Consider the following 12,504-nt stretch of genomic DNA (forward strand, 5'->3'; position numbering starts at 1 on the left):
GAGGAAAAAAAATGAACAGATTTCCTGTGCGTGTGTGTGTGCGTGTGCGCGTGTGTGTGTGGCGGCTGCAGCCGGATCGAGCCGGGCATGACTGTGGCTTGGAGCCGCTTCTGTGTTTTTTTGCTCTGCGCTTTTGGCCATCCCAGCAGCGGACCAGTCCTGCACCTGTCCTGCTCTGCCAGCATCCGCATCGCCTGCGACGATCGCCACTGTCCCAGTCCGCGCCGCCAGCTACGCTCCCGGAGGATCCACAAGCAAGCATCGAGACATCCCGGCTCGCCTCAACCCAACACCGGCATCCCCTCTGCTCTCCCGACGCATTCCGACCACCCGAGCCAACAGCACCATGTTCCGATCACTGCTGTCGCTGCGATCGCCGATCCTGGCCCACAAATCATCGTATCTGGCACCTGCTCGTCAGCTGTCTTGCGCACGTATCCTGCGGCAAGAAGATTCGTCGGTGCCGCCACTTCCCGGTATGCTCTCTGGCCTTCCCCCGTCGCCAAGCTCAAGGCGTCTGACACCGCGACGATATAATCTGGTGGACGAGCCATCGATTGCAGGATGGAGATCTTGCGTACGCACGCTTGACTGACACCATGAACAATCTTGATCCTTCTTCCATGTCGTGCGACACTTGCGTTCTCTGGCCACTTTTCGTCGCATCGACTTTGACATTCCGCGCTGGACCCATCCTCAAATCCTTACATAACATATGCTCGACTCGCGGAATGCAAACAATCAATCTATCACGCTGGGAACCGGGCATATCTATGGGACACGGCGATGGCTCCATCCTCATTTGCCGGGCATATCGTCACCGGGCCGACATGCATCTGCGACTCCTGCTCGGCTCTGCGGCCTGATGCCATGGCGACCCATGTTTCGCCTCACGGCCTATAGCATCCAGCTGTGCGAAAGGAACAGTGATGAAGGGATTGAATATCCTCAAGGACGGCAAGGATCCCGTGGCCAAGGACGACTCGGAGTATCCCGAGTGGCTGTGGCGCCTGCTTGATCCAAAAACCCCACCCACCGAGCCCCACGAGCGATACAGCCGAAAGAACCTGCGCAAGCTGCAGAAGGCCGGTATCAAGCTGCACAACAAATCCAAGAAGTAACACTGCATTCCGCTGGGAATATACTCGCATGGCAATATTTACTCTCTGTGAATGTGGCTCAAACCATCGTGCGCTGGACTCGGCCATCTTTCGTGTGTCCAAGAGCGCTATTTCTCACTGGAGCAGATAGGATGCAACATGATTGCTGTGGGCAGGCGACTATGGAGACTGGACGGCGATCCACAGCCTTCATTTGGAAGCTCCAAAGCGATGAGGTTTTGCTGCAAACGGCCTCGTTGGATCCAAGCGATCCTATTACTACATGTGCGATTGAAAGAGGACTGTCCCGTTTCTTTCTGGAACCACTGTTGGATCCTACCAGCTGTCTCGGGGCTTTTTGTTTATCCGCGCCCTCGACTCTTTTTCTTTCCGCTCGCGACGCTTCTCTTTCTCGAGATCTTGACTGGCGGTTTGGATATCGCCAAGGACGCCGATGACCACGATATTGTCCGCGGTTTGGTCGACCAAGTTATGTGAGTGTCAATGAGCTGTCGTCCAATTCAGCCGTCCTCCCTCATCATCGCCGTCGACAGGATCGAGAGGCTAGCACGCTGCTCGGCTGTGACTTACAGCTCCTTGACCCGGGCCATCTTCTCCTCAGTCGGACCGAGGGCCACATGCCCGGCCTTGATGATCGTTTCGTAAAGCTTCTCGATGCAGTCGTTCATGTTGGCCATTTGGGTGCGGTGCCGGTCGGAGGTGAATATCATCTGCCCGCTTTTGTTGAGGCGGTTGATGTTCTGTCCGGAGGAAGACAGAGCATTGAACACCGACGAAAGCCCTTGCGTTGTCAGTTCCCACTAGCCGTATGCCCGCAATCGGGTTTGGTCCTGCGGATGTGAGCAGATGGTAGAGGACCGCACCTGTTCCTTGAGCTTGGCTACGACTCCAGGGGGAAGCCAGTCGATTTCCTCGAGGTCGATGCGCAGGTCTGCCTTGGAGCTGACTGCGGGTGCAAACATGCGTTCGAAAACAGGGTCAGCGAGCGGGGCCAAAGAGACCCATGGCAATGCGGACGAGCTGTGCGATCGACGGCATCGACGCCTCCGAGAGTGAGGCAAGTTCACAGAGTATTTCTCTTGGGGTTTCGGAGCATGCCTCGAGATCTCACTTTTGTTGACGTTCTGTCCACCGGGCCCGCTGGCCTTGACGAATGAAATGTAGAGCTTGTCTAGAAGTGACAGCAACGGGGTGTTAGCCAGCCAGCCCGAGTCCAACAACAGCCAACAAAGCCAGCAGCAGTCTGAAGCACGCTGCAATGTCTTGCCGCACGTCCAACCCGAAGACCCATGCGCTGCACCATGTCGGCAATGCGATGGTTATGTAGCATCCCATATCCGCTGGCTAAGGCTATCCTACGTTTTGGAATCATGTCGAGCTTGAAGGTGTTTGCAAAATCAGGAGGAATGGGGGATGCGTCGGAGCTCTTTGCTCGTATTGGCCGGAGGGCCGGCAGGATTAATCGCAAAAGCCCTGCAGATGGCCTTGCAGATGGGACGCATTGGGCCAAAATCGAGGTCATTGCGGACAGCGTCGGAATGAAGACATCGGATCAGAGCGATGATCAAAGTGGATGCTCAAAAACAGCCAGGCGGGATGTGGCAAGAAAGCGTGATCACACTCGATCCACACTCGATCCACACTTGGCGATATCAACCTGGCCGGCCACACTGTGGCTGGCTGCGGAGGTTGGGCGGACGATGACGCATCGTCTGCACGCAAACGACTCATCGTCCGGCCGGAGCGGAGCCAACAAATGACGAATCTGGCGCAAACGAGCCGCGCTGAATCGGATCTGCGGTGGGCGGGTGAGCGAGCAAGTGGGCGAGCGGGTGGGTGGGTGAGTACAGGCCAGTGCCGCACACGGGCCTCTCCAACGACCAGGCGGCATACCCAGCCCGAACGAGCCCTGCTGTGCTGTGGATGCGACGTGCTGGATCTTTTTTCCAACGGCCGGTTGTTGGACGTGCGAGATCTTTTCCAACAACCGGCCTGTCATGCTGGGTCAGATGCTTGGCTGGGCTCGGGCTCGGATGCTGGCTTGGGGGGGGTTGGCAGGGGACGCGCGGTGACTCGATTGTCCATAGATGGCAGGTATTACAGAGTGGCGGCCAATGGGCACGCGCAGGGTCGACGTACTGTGCGCAGTGTAGCACAGTGTGCCCATTGTGGATCAAGCAGCCAGGGGCAGAGCGCGGTGGGCCACGGCAAAGGGAGGGCAAGAGGGGCCACGGCAAGAAAGGCAGGGAAAGAAAGGCAGGGCAGATCGCCGGCCTGCGGCACTCCTGACTCTTCCCTGTTCATCTCGACCGGCCCCGCCGCTGCTTTAAAACGGAGTGCCTCGACCTCATATCCCCCTCCTCACTGCACTCCCCTCTCCTGCCTCATCTGCACTAATGCTGAGATTGTCGCTCGCCTCTGCCTTCGGTTCGTGACTGTGTATCTGCAGGCCTCCCGCCAGGGGAGGAGAGCAACGGCGCTTGGGAGCGAATATGCTGGAGCTGACACCTGCACTCGCACTTGCACTTGCTCTGGATTGGTCCTGTCGACGCTGGCTGCGTCTTGCCGGGCCGGGCCGGGCCGACTTTGTTAACCCGACCCTGTTTATCTGTTCCCGACGCCCATCAGGACGCAAGACCGTCCAAAGGTGAGCAAGCCATTTCAGTGCGGCGCTGGCACACGACAGAGCCTGCTCGGACCCATCTGCATCCGGCTGCGGCTTGGTCCGTTTGGGCATGCCAGCATGAACTTGCACACTGACCCCGGTCTCTCGTCTCCGTCCCCTGACCGTGCCATGGTCTTGCCAGATCCGCGCCCCGTCTGTCCCGCTTCGCCAGCACGATCACAGGTGCCCGCTCTGGCGGGTTCTCCAGCACCTTTGCCTTCCTCTCCGGAGCGGCTTTGGCAGGCGGCCTTGTTTGGTTTGGTAGCAAGGAGGTAGGCACTCGTCGCCGTTGGTGTCGTCGCTGTCGGGATCCGGTTGCCCAAGCACGCCTGTGCACTCCTGGTCGAGCGGTGGTCGCGTTGGTTTCTAACCCGGATCCACTTGTCTCCGGCCACAGAACCCGCTTGCTCTTGATGTCATCAGTGTCTTCTCCAAGAATGCCACACAGAGTGCCATCCCCGCTCCCACCAAGGAGCAGCTCGAGTCTGCCGCCAAGGTCAAGGATGCGGCCGTGTCAATGAAGCCAATGGTGAGCAGCCCGGACGCGCAGTTGGATCTCGATCGGTGTGCTCAATCGCAGCCGGTGACCCATTCTCGCCTGTGGCTGCCATGTGTTGCTAATGGTCCGGCATCCACTTCCCTCCCGCCATGCTTTGCTCAGATCGAAGACACATCGCTCCCAATGCGTACTCGCATGGAGGCCTTCATCCGCAATCTCCAGCTCGAGATTGTTGAGGCCATGGAGTCGCTCGAAGGCCCCACTGGCGCAAAGTTCCTCCGCGATACTTGGGAGCGTCCCAACAAGGAGGAGGGTGGTGGTATCTCCTGCGTCCTGAACCACGGCAAGACCTTTGAGAAGGCCGCTGTTCTCGTCTCGGCCATCCACGGCAGGGCTCCTCCTCAGATCCTCAGCCGCATCCCCGAAGCCAAGCGGGCAAAGATCAAGGGCCCCCTGAAGATGTATGCCACGGGCATGAGTCTCGTCATCCACCCACTCAACCCCATGGCCCCGACCTCGCACTGTAACTATAGGTATATCGAGGTCGTCGACGACCAAGGCAGCGTCATTGATTCGTGGTTTGGCGGTGGCAGCGATCTGGTAAGTTGCCATACCCTAGAGCATGGCACTCGGTTGAATCGCAGCAGAGGATAGTGTAGCAGAGGATAGTGCAGTTGCACCCCAGACCGTTGCCCTGTCTCGGTGTAGAAGCGCTCGCTGACAATCTCGACTCTCGTGTGTCTGCAGACCCCGACCTACGTTATCGAAGAGGACGCTGTTCACTTCCATCGCCTGCTGAAGGACGCCTCTGATCCGTTTGACCCAAGCTACTATCAAAAGTTCAAGGTCGAGGCTGACAAGTACTTCTGGATCCCTCACCGCCAAGAGACCCGTGGCGTCGGCGGTATCTTCTTCGATGACTTCCGCGGCAAGAACCCCGAGCATGCCTTTGCGTTTGTCCGCAGCTGCGGCAGCGCATTTGTCCCCATGTACCAAGACATTGTCGCCAAGCGCAAGGATACCCCCTTCACGGAAGCCGAGAAGGAATGGCAGATGCTTCGCCGCGGCCGGTATGCCGAGTTCAACCTGGTAAGCTCGGTCGCCAAACAGCACTGAGAGCGACTCAGACTCTCGGTGTTGCAGCACGGAGTGGCTGGAAGGCTCCGCTTGCAAATGCAGAAGTGACTGACCGGCCCAACTCCTCCTTCCACAGGTTATCGACAAGGGCGTCAAGTTCGGACTGGTCGTTCCTCAGGCCCGCGTCGAGAGCATTCTGGCTTCCCTCCCCGGCAGCTGCAAGTGGGAGTATATGCACAGCCCTGTTCCTGGCTCCCGCGAGGATGCAACCTTGCAGGTCCTCAAGAACCCTCGCGACTGGGTGTAAGCCCATCCGCAAACCAGTGTGCTGGTCTGCCATCCGACACAGTCCGATTCCAGCCCAGACCAGCTTTATCAATTTCAGTGCCCCTGTCCGGCCTGAGGCCATTCCTCCCTGCCGTGAAATCAGCCAGCCAATGGGCGGCATTCCTCGAGTCAAACTCGCTTCTGAATTCTGTTCTGCATTTCCATATGATGTTTATGTCCGGGTTATATCCGTAATACCTCCTAGAGCGCCAGGCATCGAGCGTGCTTGGCGTCATTTTTTCGCCTCAGTTTCAATTGCCCCACAAAACGAAACGGGATATCCGTTTCTGAAGATGGATGCTGACCTTTTCTGGGTCTTGAATACATACCCATCCGCCATGACCAAACAGTATGCTCAAGGAGATCCACCAATGTGGCTGCCTTTGGGAATGTCTCGGGGAAGCAACGGAAGGGGAAGTGGGCGGAGGAGGGAAGGAGAAGGGATATGCTGTACCAAGTTCACGCAGACTCCGACTGTCCATATGGTCAGATGGTCAGATGGTCAGATGGTCAGATGGTCAGATGGTCAGATGGTCAGATGCATATTCTATCGAGGCTGTTGCAGCAAATCCAATAAAAAACGGGACACCCGTGTTTTTGACCATTCATCGAATATTTTGTTCCCCAATGTTATCGCGCGCTGACACTCCGAGACCAGTGTGCAGGTCGATTGTGGAGACCGGAGAGCGACCGGTGGTATTCACTTGGAGGCTGCCAAAGTGATCTGTTTATTTCTTATGGCTTTGCTTGATGCAAGCACATCACATACTACATGTTCATGGAAACGGCTGTGTTGTCCCGTTTTTTTCTGAATAACGTGTACTTCCCAGACCAACAAGCAGTGCTGAATCGTGAAAGGACGCAAACGGGCACAGTCCTGTCTCGTTCTGAACAAGCTGCAACTGTCGTCGACTCAGCTGCAGATAGCGACGACAGTTTGGCCGTACTTTATGCGCTATGCAACAAGTTCGCACTCTGATCGTTTTGTTGCATACCTGGAGTGACGTCTGCTGTTCTATTCGGCCGCTTACATTTCGACAACGGCATCCAGGCCCAGCACCTCCAGGCCATGCCGCAACACTGCCTTGGCAGCACCCAACACTCTCAGCCGGGCCTGGGCAACCGCCTGGGTCTGCCCCTTGATTCGCATGCCATAGTTGCATGACGAGACTTGGCTTGCAACGTTGACGAGGAATGCAGCCAGCGACGATGCCTCCATATTGAAGATACCCTGGATGAATATCTTGGGATACTGCGCCAGCAAAAGCGCCAACGCCAGGGCTTCAGGCGACTGGGCGAGGGGCTCCAGATCGGCGTCAAGGTCCACAGCCACGCCGCAGTACCGTTCAATTCTGGGAGAGTAGATTGTCCGCCAACGTTACTATGCGTTTGTTCGACCCTCTGACCAGTTGGTTGAGCAAAGTTCTCTTCCGCTCGACAGCGACACCACCGGCTCCAGACTGCACTTACCCGCAGAGCCTTGCATGAGTATACTGGCAATAGACACCAGAGCTACCGTCGTGGTCCAGGAGCTCTGTCCACTCAAACTTGACGCTCCTGGAGCGTTTGAATGATAGGATTTGCATGACGATGACCGAGAGTCCAAGCGACTCCGAAAGCCGTGAGATCTGTGAGAGTCCACCGACGGCGTCGCGGACAGAATCAGACTCTCGGCCACTGTTGGTTGCATCAATGTCGTCGTATGTCCGGTCCATGCAAATGCCGAACATGTGCTTGCTTGCTCGCTCGAGGCAGCCGAACAACCCATCGGCCGCGGTCGTTGGGTGGTCAAACTGCGCCAGAGATGCGAACGCAACATGCGATGGAAGCGCGCGAGGCGTCGATGGAGCTGCTGCGACGGCGTCATTCAATGTTCGAGCAAGCGGCGCCAGAGTTGTTGATTTATGGTACTTGCTGAACAAGTCCGCAGCCTTGGCGCATTGCTTCCAGTAGTACTCCTTACTGTGTTCACAGAGATGAACCCGACGGCTGGCCTTGCTCTGCTGATCGAGCAGTTGGGCGACATCGGCCGCGAACTGAAAGGATGCCGCATCGTCGATATCGTTGGCACTATCGCGCAATACCATCCTACCGAGCCCGTGCGTTGTCATATCCAAGATCAACTTGGACTCGTGCTGGAACACATCGGGCAATTGCTCGAGCCTGGACTGGACTGTCGCGTGGCTGTGAGCGAGAGCATCGGCTTCGATCGAGAGCGAGAGGTTGTATGCACAGAATATGGCTTGTGTCTCGTCCTTCCATCTGCTCCAGAGATGTTCCCAGTGCATACGGGTTTGTACATCGCCGTGGAAGAGGCGACGGAGATACTTCCCAGCGGGGCGCTGCGTCGGCTCGACAGAGGCACTCGGGATGACCACGTTATGGAGCGCCGTCGAGGATTCCGTCGATGGGTCTGTCGTTGAGGGAGCTGAGGCCATGGGCTGATCCAGTTCAGCCAAGAGCACTTCCGTATCGGCGCTCCAGATCTCACATCTTGGTTCGCAGACGACACTGTATCCCATGGCTCGGAGGGCGCGGGCACAGTAGTTGGCCGTAATCCATCCCCTCAGATCGGTGCCGGTTGGTTTGCGGCCAAAGGGTACACTGTATGAAACGAGAAAGGATGTACCAGCAGGCAGCGTCGGGAATCGCAGCGACGGTGGAGTGACCAAGTATGCGGTGGAAGGATCGCAAAACAATCGGATTTCGTTCAGGACCATGTCGATCAGTCGGGCAGGGCTGAGAAAAACGACCACAAGATCATGCCGTCGCTCTGCCGAAAGGATGAGGCCGTCTGGAACAAGCTGTGCCAGGGACGGGAGAGCCGTTGCACATCGGTCTGGCATTAGCATGGTGGGGCACCAAAGATGCAAATGGATCTGTTACTGACGAACAGAGTGTCTACTCACTACCTGCACCAGTGCAGAGGCAAGACCGTCGACCGTTTGCGCCGGGCACTGGCTGGGCTGCTTGGAGAGGTGGTCATGAAGTCTGCAGAGATTGATGGCGAGTTGAGCAGATCCCTTGAGCCGGAGACGCTCCAGGACGCCCGGTGGAAGCTCTTGCAGGCGGACGCAGGCAGCGATTCGGGCAAGCAGATGGGTCCGAATCGAGTCCTCGAGGGGCATCACGATTCCCGATGGCGCGAGATGCAAGGGAGGCGGATCGGGGGAGGGCAACCGAGGCCGCGGCGAGATCGTGAACGAAGATGGATTGCGCGAATGCGACCCGGGACTTGACCGGCATGGTCTTGCTCGGGAGTATTGGTCACCTGTGAGCGCATGCTGGTGGTCAAAGGACAGCTCTTCCACTCCCACAACGCTCTCGAGGCACACCGAGAGCCCGCATCCCAAACCGCACCACACAGGGATATGGGTGAGTTCACCCCGAACGGGACGCTAAGGCAAAAGCCCAATGAACAGACCCATCTGATGGAGAAAAAAGTAAAAAATAGGTGGATTCACGAAGCGTGTTCTTCAAACCAGTTTTTATTGCGGCGCACATGATCATGCATGTTTACACAAGGGTCTCGTAGGGAACGGGAGAGAGGGTCTCGGGGAAGTTGCCAACGGTCGAGACGTGGTGAGCGGCGCGGGGCTGGACAGGAGAGCGCTTGACGACAGCAGTGGCTGAGTGGAGGAGACGGAGAGAACCTACTGGTCAGACACATGCCCGCAATCGCTGCTGTGAAGCGGGTTTCCCGGTATAGATCGAAGCGCAAGCGACTACTTACTGCCGTTCTGGCGAGCAGCGACCTTCTTGGCAGCGTTCTCCTTGACACGCTTCAGGAAGTCGAGGCGGCAGTTCGAGTGCTTGATGTGCTCGATGCGGAGGTTAACGCGCTTCTCCATGTAGCGGTTGCCGACCTGCTTGTGGATGATGACACCGACGGAGCTCTTGGTGACGTTGTAGATGACACCAGTCTTGCTGTTGGCGGCAAATCGACAGAGAATACCGACGGGATGGTCAGCAACAGTTCCGGAGCCAAAAGCACAGCAGAGCGCTTCTAGCGCCATGGCGGGCAAACGTACCCCTGGTAGTACTTGTGGGGCATGCCCTTCTGGACAGCACCGTTGGCCTTGATATCAACAATGTCGCCGACCTTGTAGGTGATAAGGTAGGTGGACAGCTTGATAGGGCCGCCAGTGCGGAAGTCACGCTTGAACAAGTGACGGGTGCGAGCGCGGAGACCTGCGGACATCGGTGGACGACGGAGACGTTAGAGGACGCCGGGTGCCTGGGCGTTTGCGGTTCCACCTCGGTAGTGGACTAAGAGAGGCCAGTCGAGGATCGAGTCGATGTCGAGTGTTGCGGAGGTGCTGGCGGATCCGGGATCAATACGATCGATGCCACTATATTATGCAGTGCCGCGATGTGTGTATTGTCGGATGCGGCTGCAGCTCTTGGTCAGCCGCTGGTTGTGCCGAGATCCGTGTCTTGCGTCGAGCCGCCACTGATCCAGCCATCCGAGGTTCGATCGAAGGCGGCCGGCCTCTCCGTGTCCACAAACTACTTTGACTGCCACAGGATCCGGCTGACGGGGTTTGGTCCAAGATCGAGGGCTGCGGCCGGATACATACCAAAGGAGTGAGGCATCTTCAAAAACTGAAATGCGACATACAGAAACGGAAACAGTCAGGAACCAGCTCTGTCGCTTGCACAGCAGTGTCGCAGTCTCCGAAAACGATGCCCTGTGAATCGACTGCGGATATGGCAGCGCTGGGTCCCGAAAAAGGACACCAATGCCAATGTCTGTGCTGGGAAAGCTGCCACGACGACGGCGACGCATCTCGTCCGCTGCGGGTCCGCTGATATCCGTCCTCCAGTACGATCGCCACAGGGCTCGAGCTCGGTCTCTGGCGCAGCGCATCGGTGGCTTCATCCTGGCCTGCGGCTGCCTCGCAGACGGGCCGTACCTGGTGGAGATAGAGTGACCGTTGACGGTGATCCGAACCAAGGCGATGTTGGTTATGCGGAAGCCAGGGAGGAACAAAAAAGGGAAGAGGAAAGAGGGAGCATCGCAATGGCCGGGCCAAAGACTTTGGTGCTGCGAGACCGAGGCGGCAGGCAGCGAGAAGCCGGTCCTCGCCAGGCCCCCTCGCTGCGCTCTCGCACGGCCCTCGCCAGCCTCGCTGCCGCTCTCGGCCACACTGGCGCCGCCGCGAGAGCGTTCTCGCCGGGCTCGCCCTCGCCGCGAGAAAAAAAACGCCACGCGCCCAAGCCACGGCATGTGCAAGTCAGGTGGCCCGCGTGGCTTGTATCGGACATATTCCCGACAGCCACTCACGGCGCGTGGCGCATTTGCTGCCTCCTTACGTAATGCGTTCTTTTTTCGTGGCCGTCAGTGCAGACGCAGCCAGGCCGGTCGCAGTGGGTAAAAGTGATGGCCTGGGTGCATCCGTCTGCTTTCCCTCCCTTTCCCTTTGCCTAATTCCATTTCTTTTGCTGCAAGAAAGAGGAGGCGACATTCATCATGGTCCACAACTACTCCAAGACCGCCAAGGTCCCCAAGCGTCCCTACGAGGCCGCTCGTCTCGACCAGGAGATCAAGCTCGCCGGTGAATACGGTCTCAAGAGCAAGCGTGAGATCTACCGCATTGGTCTCTCGCTCTCCAACATCCGCCGTGCCGCTCGTGAGCTTCTCACCCTCGACTCCAAGGACCCCAAGCGTCTCTTTGAGGGCAACGCTCTGATCCGCCGTCTCATCCGCATCGGTGTCCTCGACGAGACCAAGGCCCGTCTTGATTACGTGCTTGCCCTCAAGATCGAGGATTTCTTGGAGCGCCGTCTCCAGACCCAGGTCTTCAAGCTCGGTCTTGCCAAGTCCATCCACCACGCCCGTGTCCTGATCCGCCAGAGACACATTCGGTACGGCCTGGCTCCCTCTCTCTCCTCGAATCGCCCGGATTGAGCGACAGCAATCTGCAACAGGATGACGTGGAACCCCGCCCCCCCCCTAGAGTGCGGTTGTGCCCTTTCGGTGATGCGCCGGGTACAGCAGGATAGCGGACGACAACCCGGAGCAAACTTTGAAGTTGGGGCTTCAATCCCTCCCCCTGTCGGTGTGGCATGCTGGTCAAGCGCCGGATGTGGCTTTCGACTTGATACTGATGTCGATTCCTCAACCTTTACCCCTCCCCTTGTGCTGTGCAGTGTTGGCAAGCAGATCGTCAACGTTCCCTCGTTCGTTGTTCGTCTCGACAGGTTGGTTTCGCTGTCGTGCTGGATGTGCAGGGTTAACATCGTGCGACGCAATGACCGGATCACTGCTCTCGCAACTGGCTGACTTGGTTTTTTTTTTTTGCTCGCGCTGCAGCCAAAAGCACATTGACTTTGCCCTCACCTCGCCCTATGGTGGTGGCCGTGCTGGCCGTGTCAAGAGAAAGCGCTCTAAGGCTGCTGCTGGCGTAAGTAGTTGAACCCTTGACTTGATGAGGCCCTGGCAGTTGCATGATCGATCGGACGTGGCCAAACGCAGACACTGATCCCCTGACTCCCTCCACATTCACAGGGTGACGAGGAAGTCGTTGAGAATGATGATTAAACATATCGTGTAACTCGGGAAATACATTCATGCTGACGGCTTTCCCGTATCTGTGTACATTTCAATATCACACCTGTGCATCATCGACGACAGTCGCTTCGTGTCCGTGCACCTCCTGCGTGATTCTGGAGCATCGCTCGCGGGGCGGGTGCTCAGCTGCCAGACCCCATGGCTTTGGCTGGTGCTGGCGCTGGTGCTGTGTGGGCGGCGGATCGGATTCAGACGCGGTGTCCAGAGGGAGCGAATGGCCAAATGCTGGATTTGCCGGGCG

At 57.6% G+C, this 12,504-nt stretch overlaps 6 protein-coding genes across 6 annotated transcripts; 3 read left to right on the top strand and 3 right to left on the bottom strand.

The window, feature by feature from the left end:
* Positions 1–162: 162 nt before the first annotated feature.
* BJ171DRAFT_502990 (mitochondrial ribosomal protein L37-domain-containing protein) lies at positions 163–1,163 on the top strand. The gene is made up of 2 exons (XM_053110821.1): positions 163–476; positions 904–1,163. The coding sequence occupies exons 1-2, from the start codon at positions 347–349 to the stop codon at positions 1,119–1,121; spliced, it is 348 nt and encodes a 115-aa protein (XP_052967177.1). The 5' UTR covers positions 163–346; the 3' UTR covers positions 1,122–1,163.
* On the bottom strand, positions 1,145–2,643 carry BJ171DRAFT_567722 (uncharacterized protein; the record flags this gene model as incomplete). Its single annotated transcript, XM_053113483.1, has 5 exons — positions 1,145–1,524; positions 1,692–1,861; positions 1,985–2,067; positions 2,233–2,292; positions 2,394–2,643. The coding sequence occupies 5 exons, from the start codon at positions 2,641–2,643 to the stop codon at positions 1,437–1,439; spliced, it is 651 nt and encodes a 216-aa protein (XP_052967178.1). The 3' UTR covers positions 1,145–1,436.
* A 1,825-nt stretch (positions 2,644–4,468) lies between these two features.
* On the top strand, positions 4,469–5,669 carry BJ171DRAFT_423694 (Coproporphyrinogen III oxidase; the record flags this gene model as incomplete). The annotated part of the gene is made up of 3 exons (XM_053107614.1): positions 4,469–4,885; positions 5,033–5,374; positions 5,499–5,669. 3 exons carry the CDS (start codon positions 4,469–4,471, stop codon positions 5,667–5,669), a joined length of 930 nt encoding a protein of 309 aa, XP_052967179.1.
* Positions 5,670–6,383: 714 nt separating this feature from the next.
* Positions 6,384–8,888, bottom strand: BJ171DRAFT_502996 (uncharacterized protein). The gene is made up of 3 exons (XM_053110822.1): positions 8,602–8,888; positions 7,160–8,293; positions 6,384–7,041 (listed from the first exon to the last, which is right to left on the bottom strand). The coding sequence occupies exons 1-3, from the start codon at positions 8,673–8,675 to the stop codon at positions 6,717–6,719; spliced, it is 1,533 nt and encodes a 510-aa protein (XP_052967180.1). The 5' UTR covers positions 8,676–8,888; the 3' UTR covers positions 6,384–6,716.
* Positions 8,889–9,141: 253 nt separating this feature from the next.
* BJ171DRAFT_502997 (ribosomal protein L21e-domain-containing protein) lies at positions 9,142–10,689 on the bottom strand. Its single transcript, XM_053110823.1, has 5 exons — positions 10,606–10,689; positions 10,270–10,294; positions 9,721–9,880; positions 9,423–9,616; positions 9,142–9,318 (listed from the first exon to the last, which is right to left on the bottom strand). The coding sequence occupies exons 2-5, from the start codon at positions 10,283–10,285 to the stop codon at positions 9,206–9,208; spliced, it is 483 nt and encodes a 160-aa protein (XP_052967181.1). The 5' UTR covers positions 10,286–10,294; positions 10,606–10,689; the 3' UTR covers positions 9,142–9,205.
* Positions 10,690–11,110: 421 nt separating this feature from the next.
* BJ171DRAFT_503001 (uncharacterized protein) lies at positions 11,111–12,325 on the top strand. The gene is made up of 4 exons (XM_053110824.1): positions 11,111–11,557; positions 11,843–11,893; positions 12,006–12,096; positions 12,201–12,325. Exons 1-4 carry the CDS (start codon positions 11,163–11,165, stop codon positions 12,231–12,233), a joined length of 570 nt encoding a protein of 189 aa, XP_052967182.1. The 5' UTR covers positions 11,111–11,162; the 3' UTR covers positions 12,234–12,325.
* Positions 12,326–12,504: the final 179 nt, after the last annotated feature.

Source organism: Polychytrium aggregatum (genome assembly GCF_025602895.1).
Source record: "Polychytrium aggregatum strain JEL109 chromosome Unknown BJ171scaffold_16, whole genome shotgun sequence".
NCBI lineage: Eukaryota > Fungi > Chytridiomycota > Chytridiomycetes > Polychytriales > Polychytrium > Polychytrium aggregatum.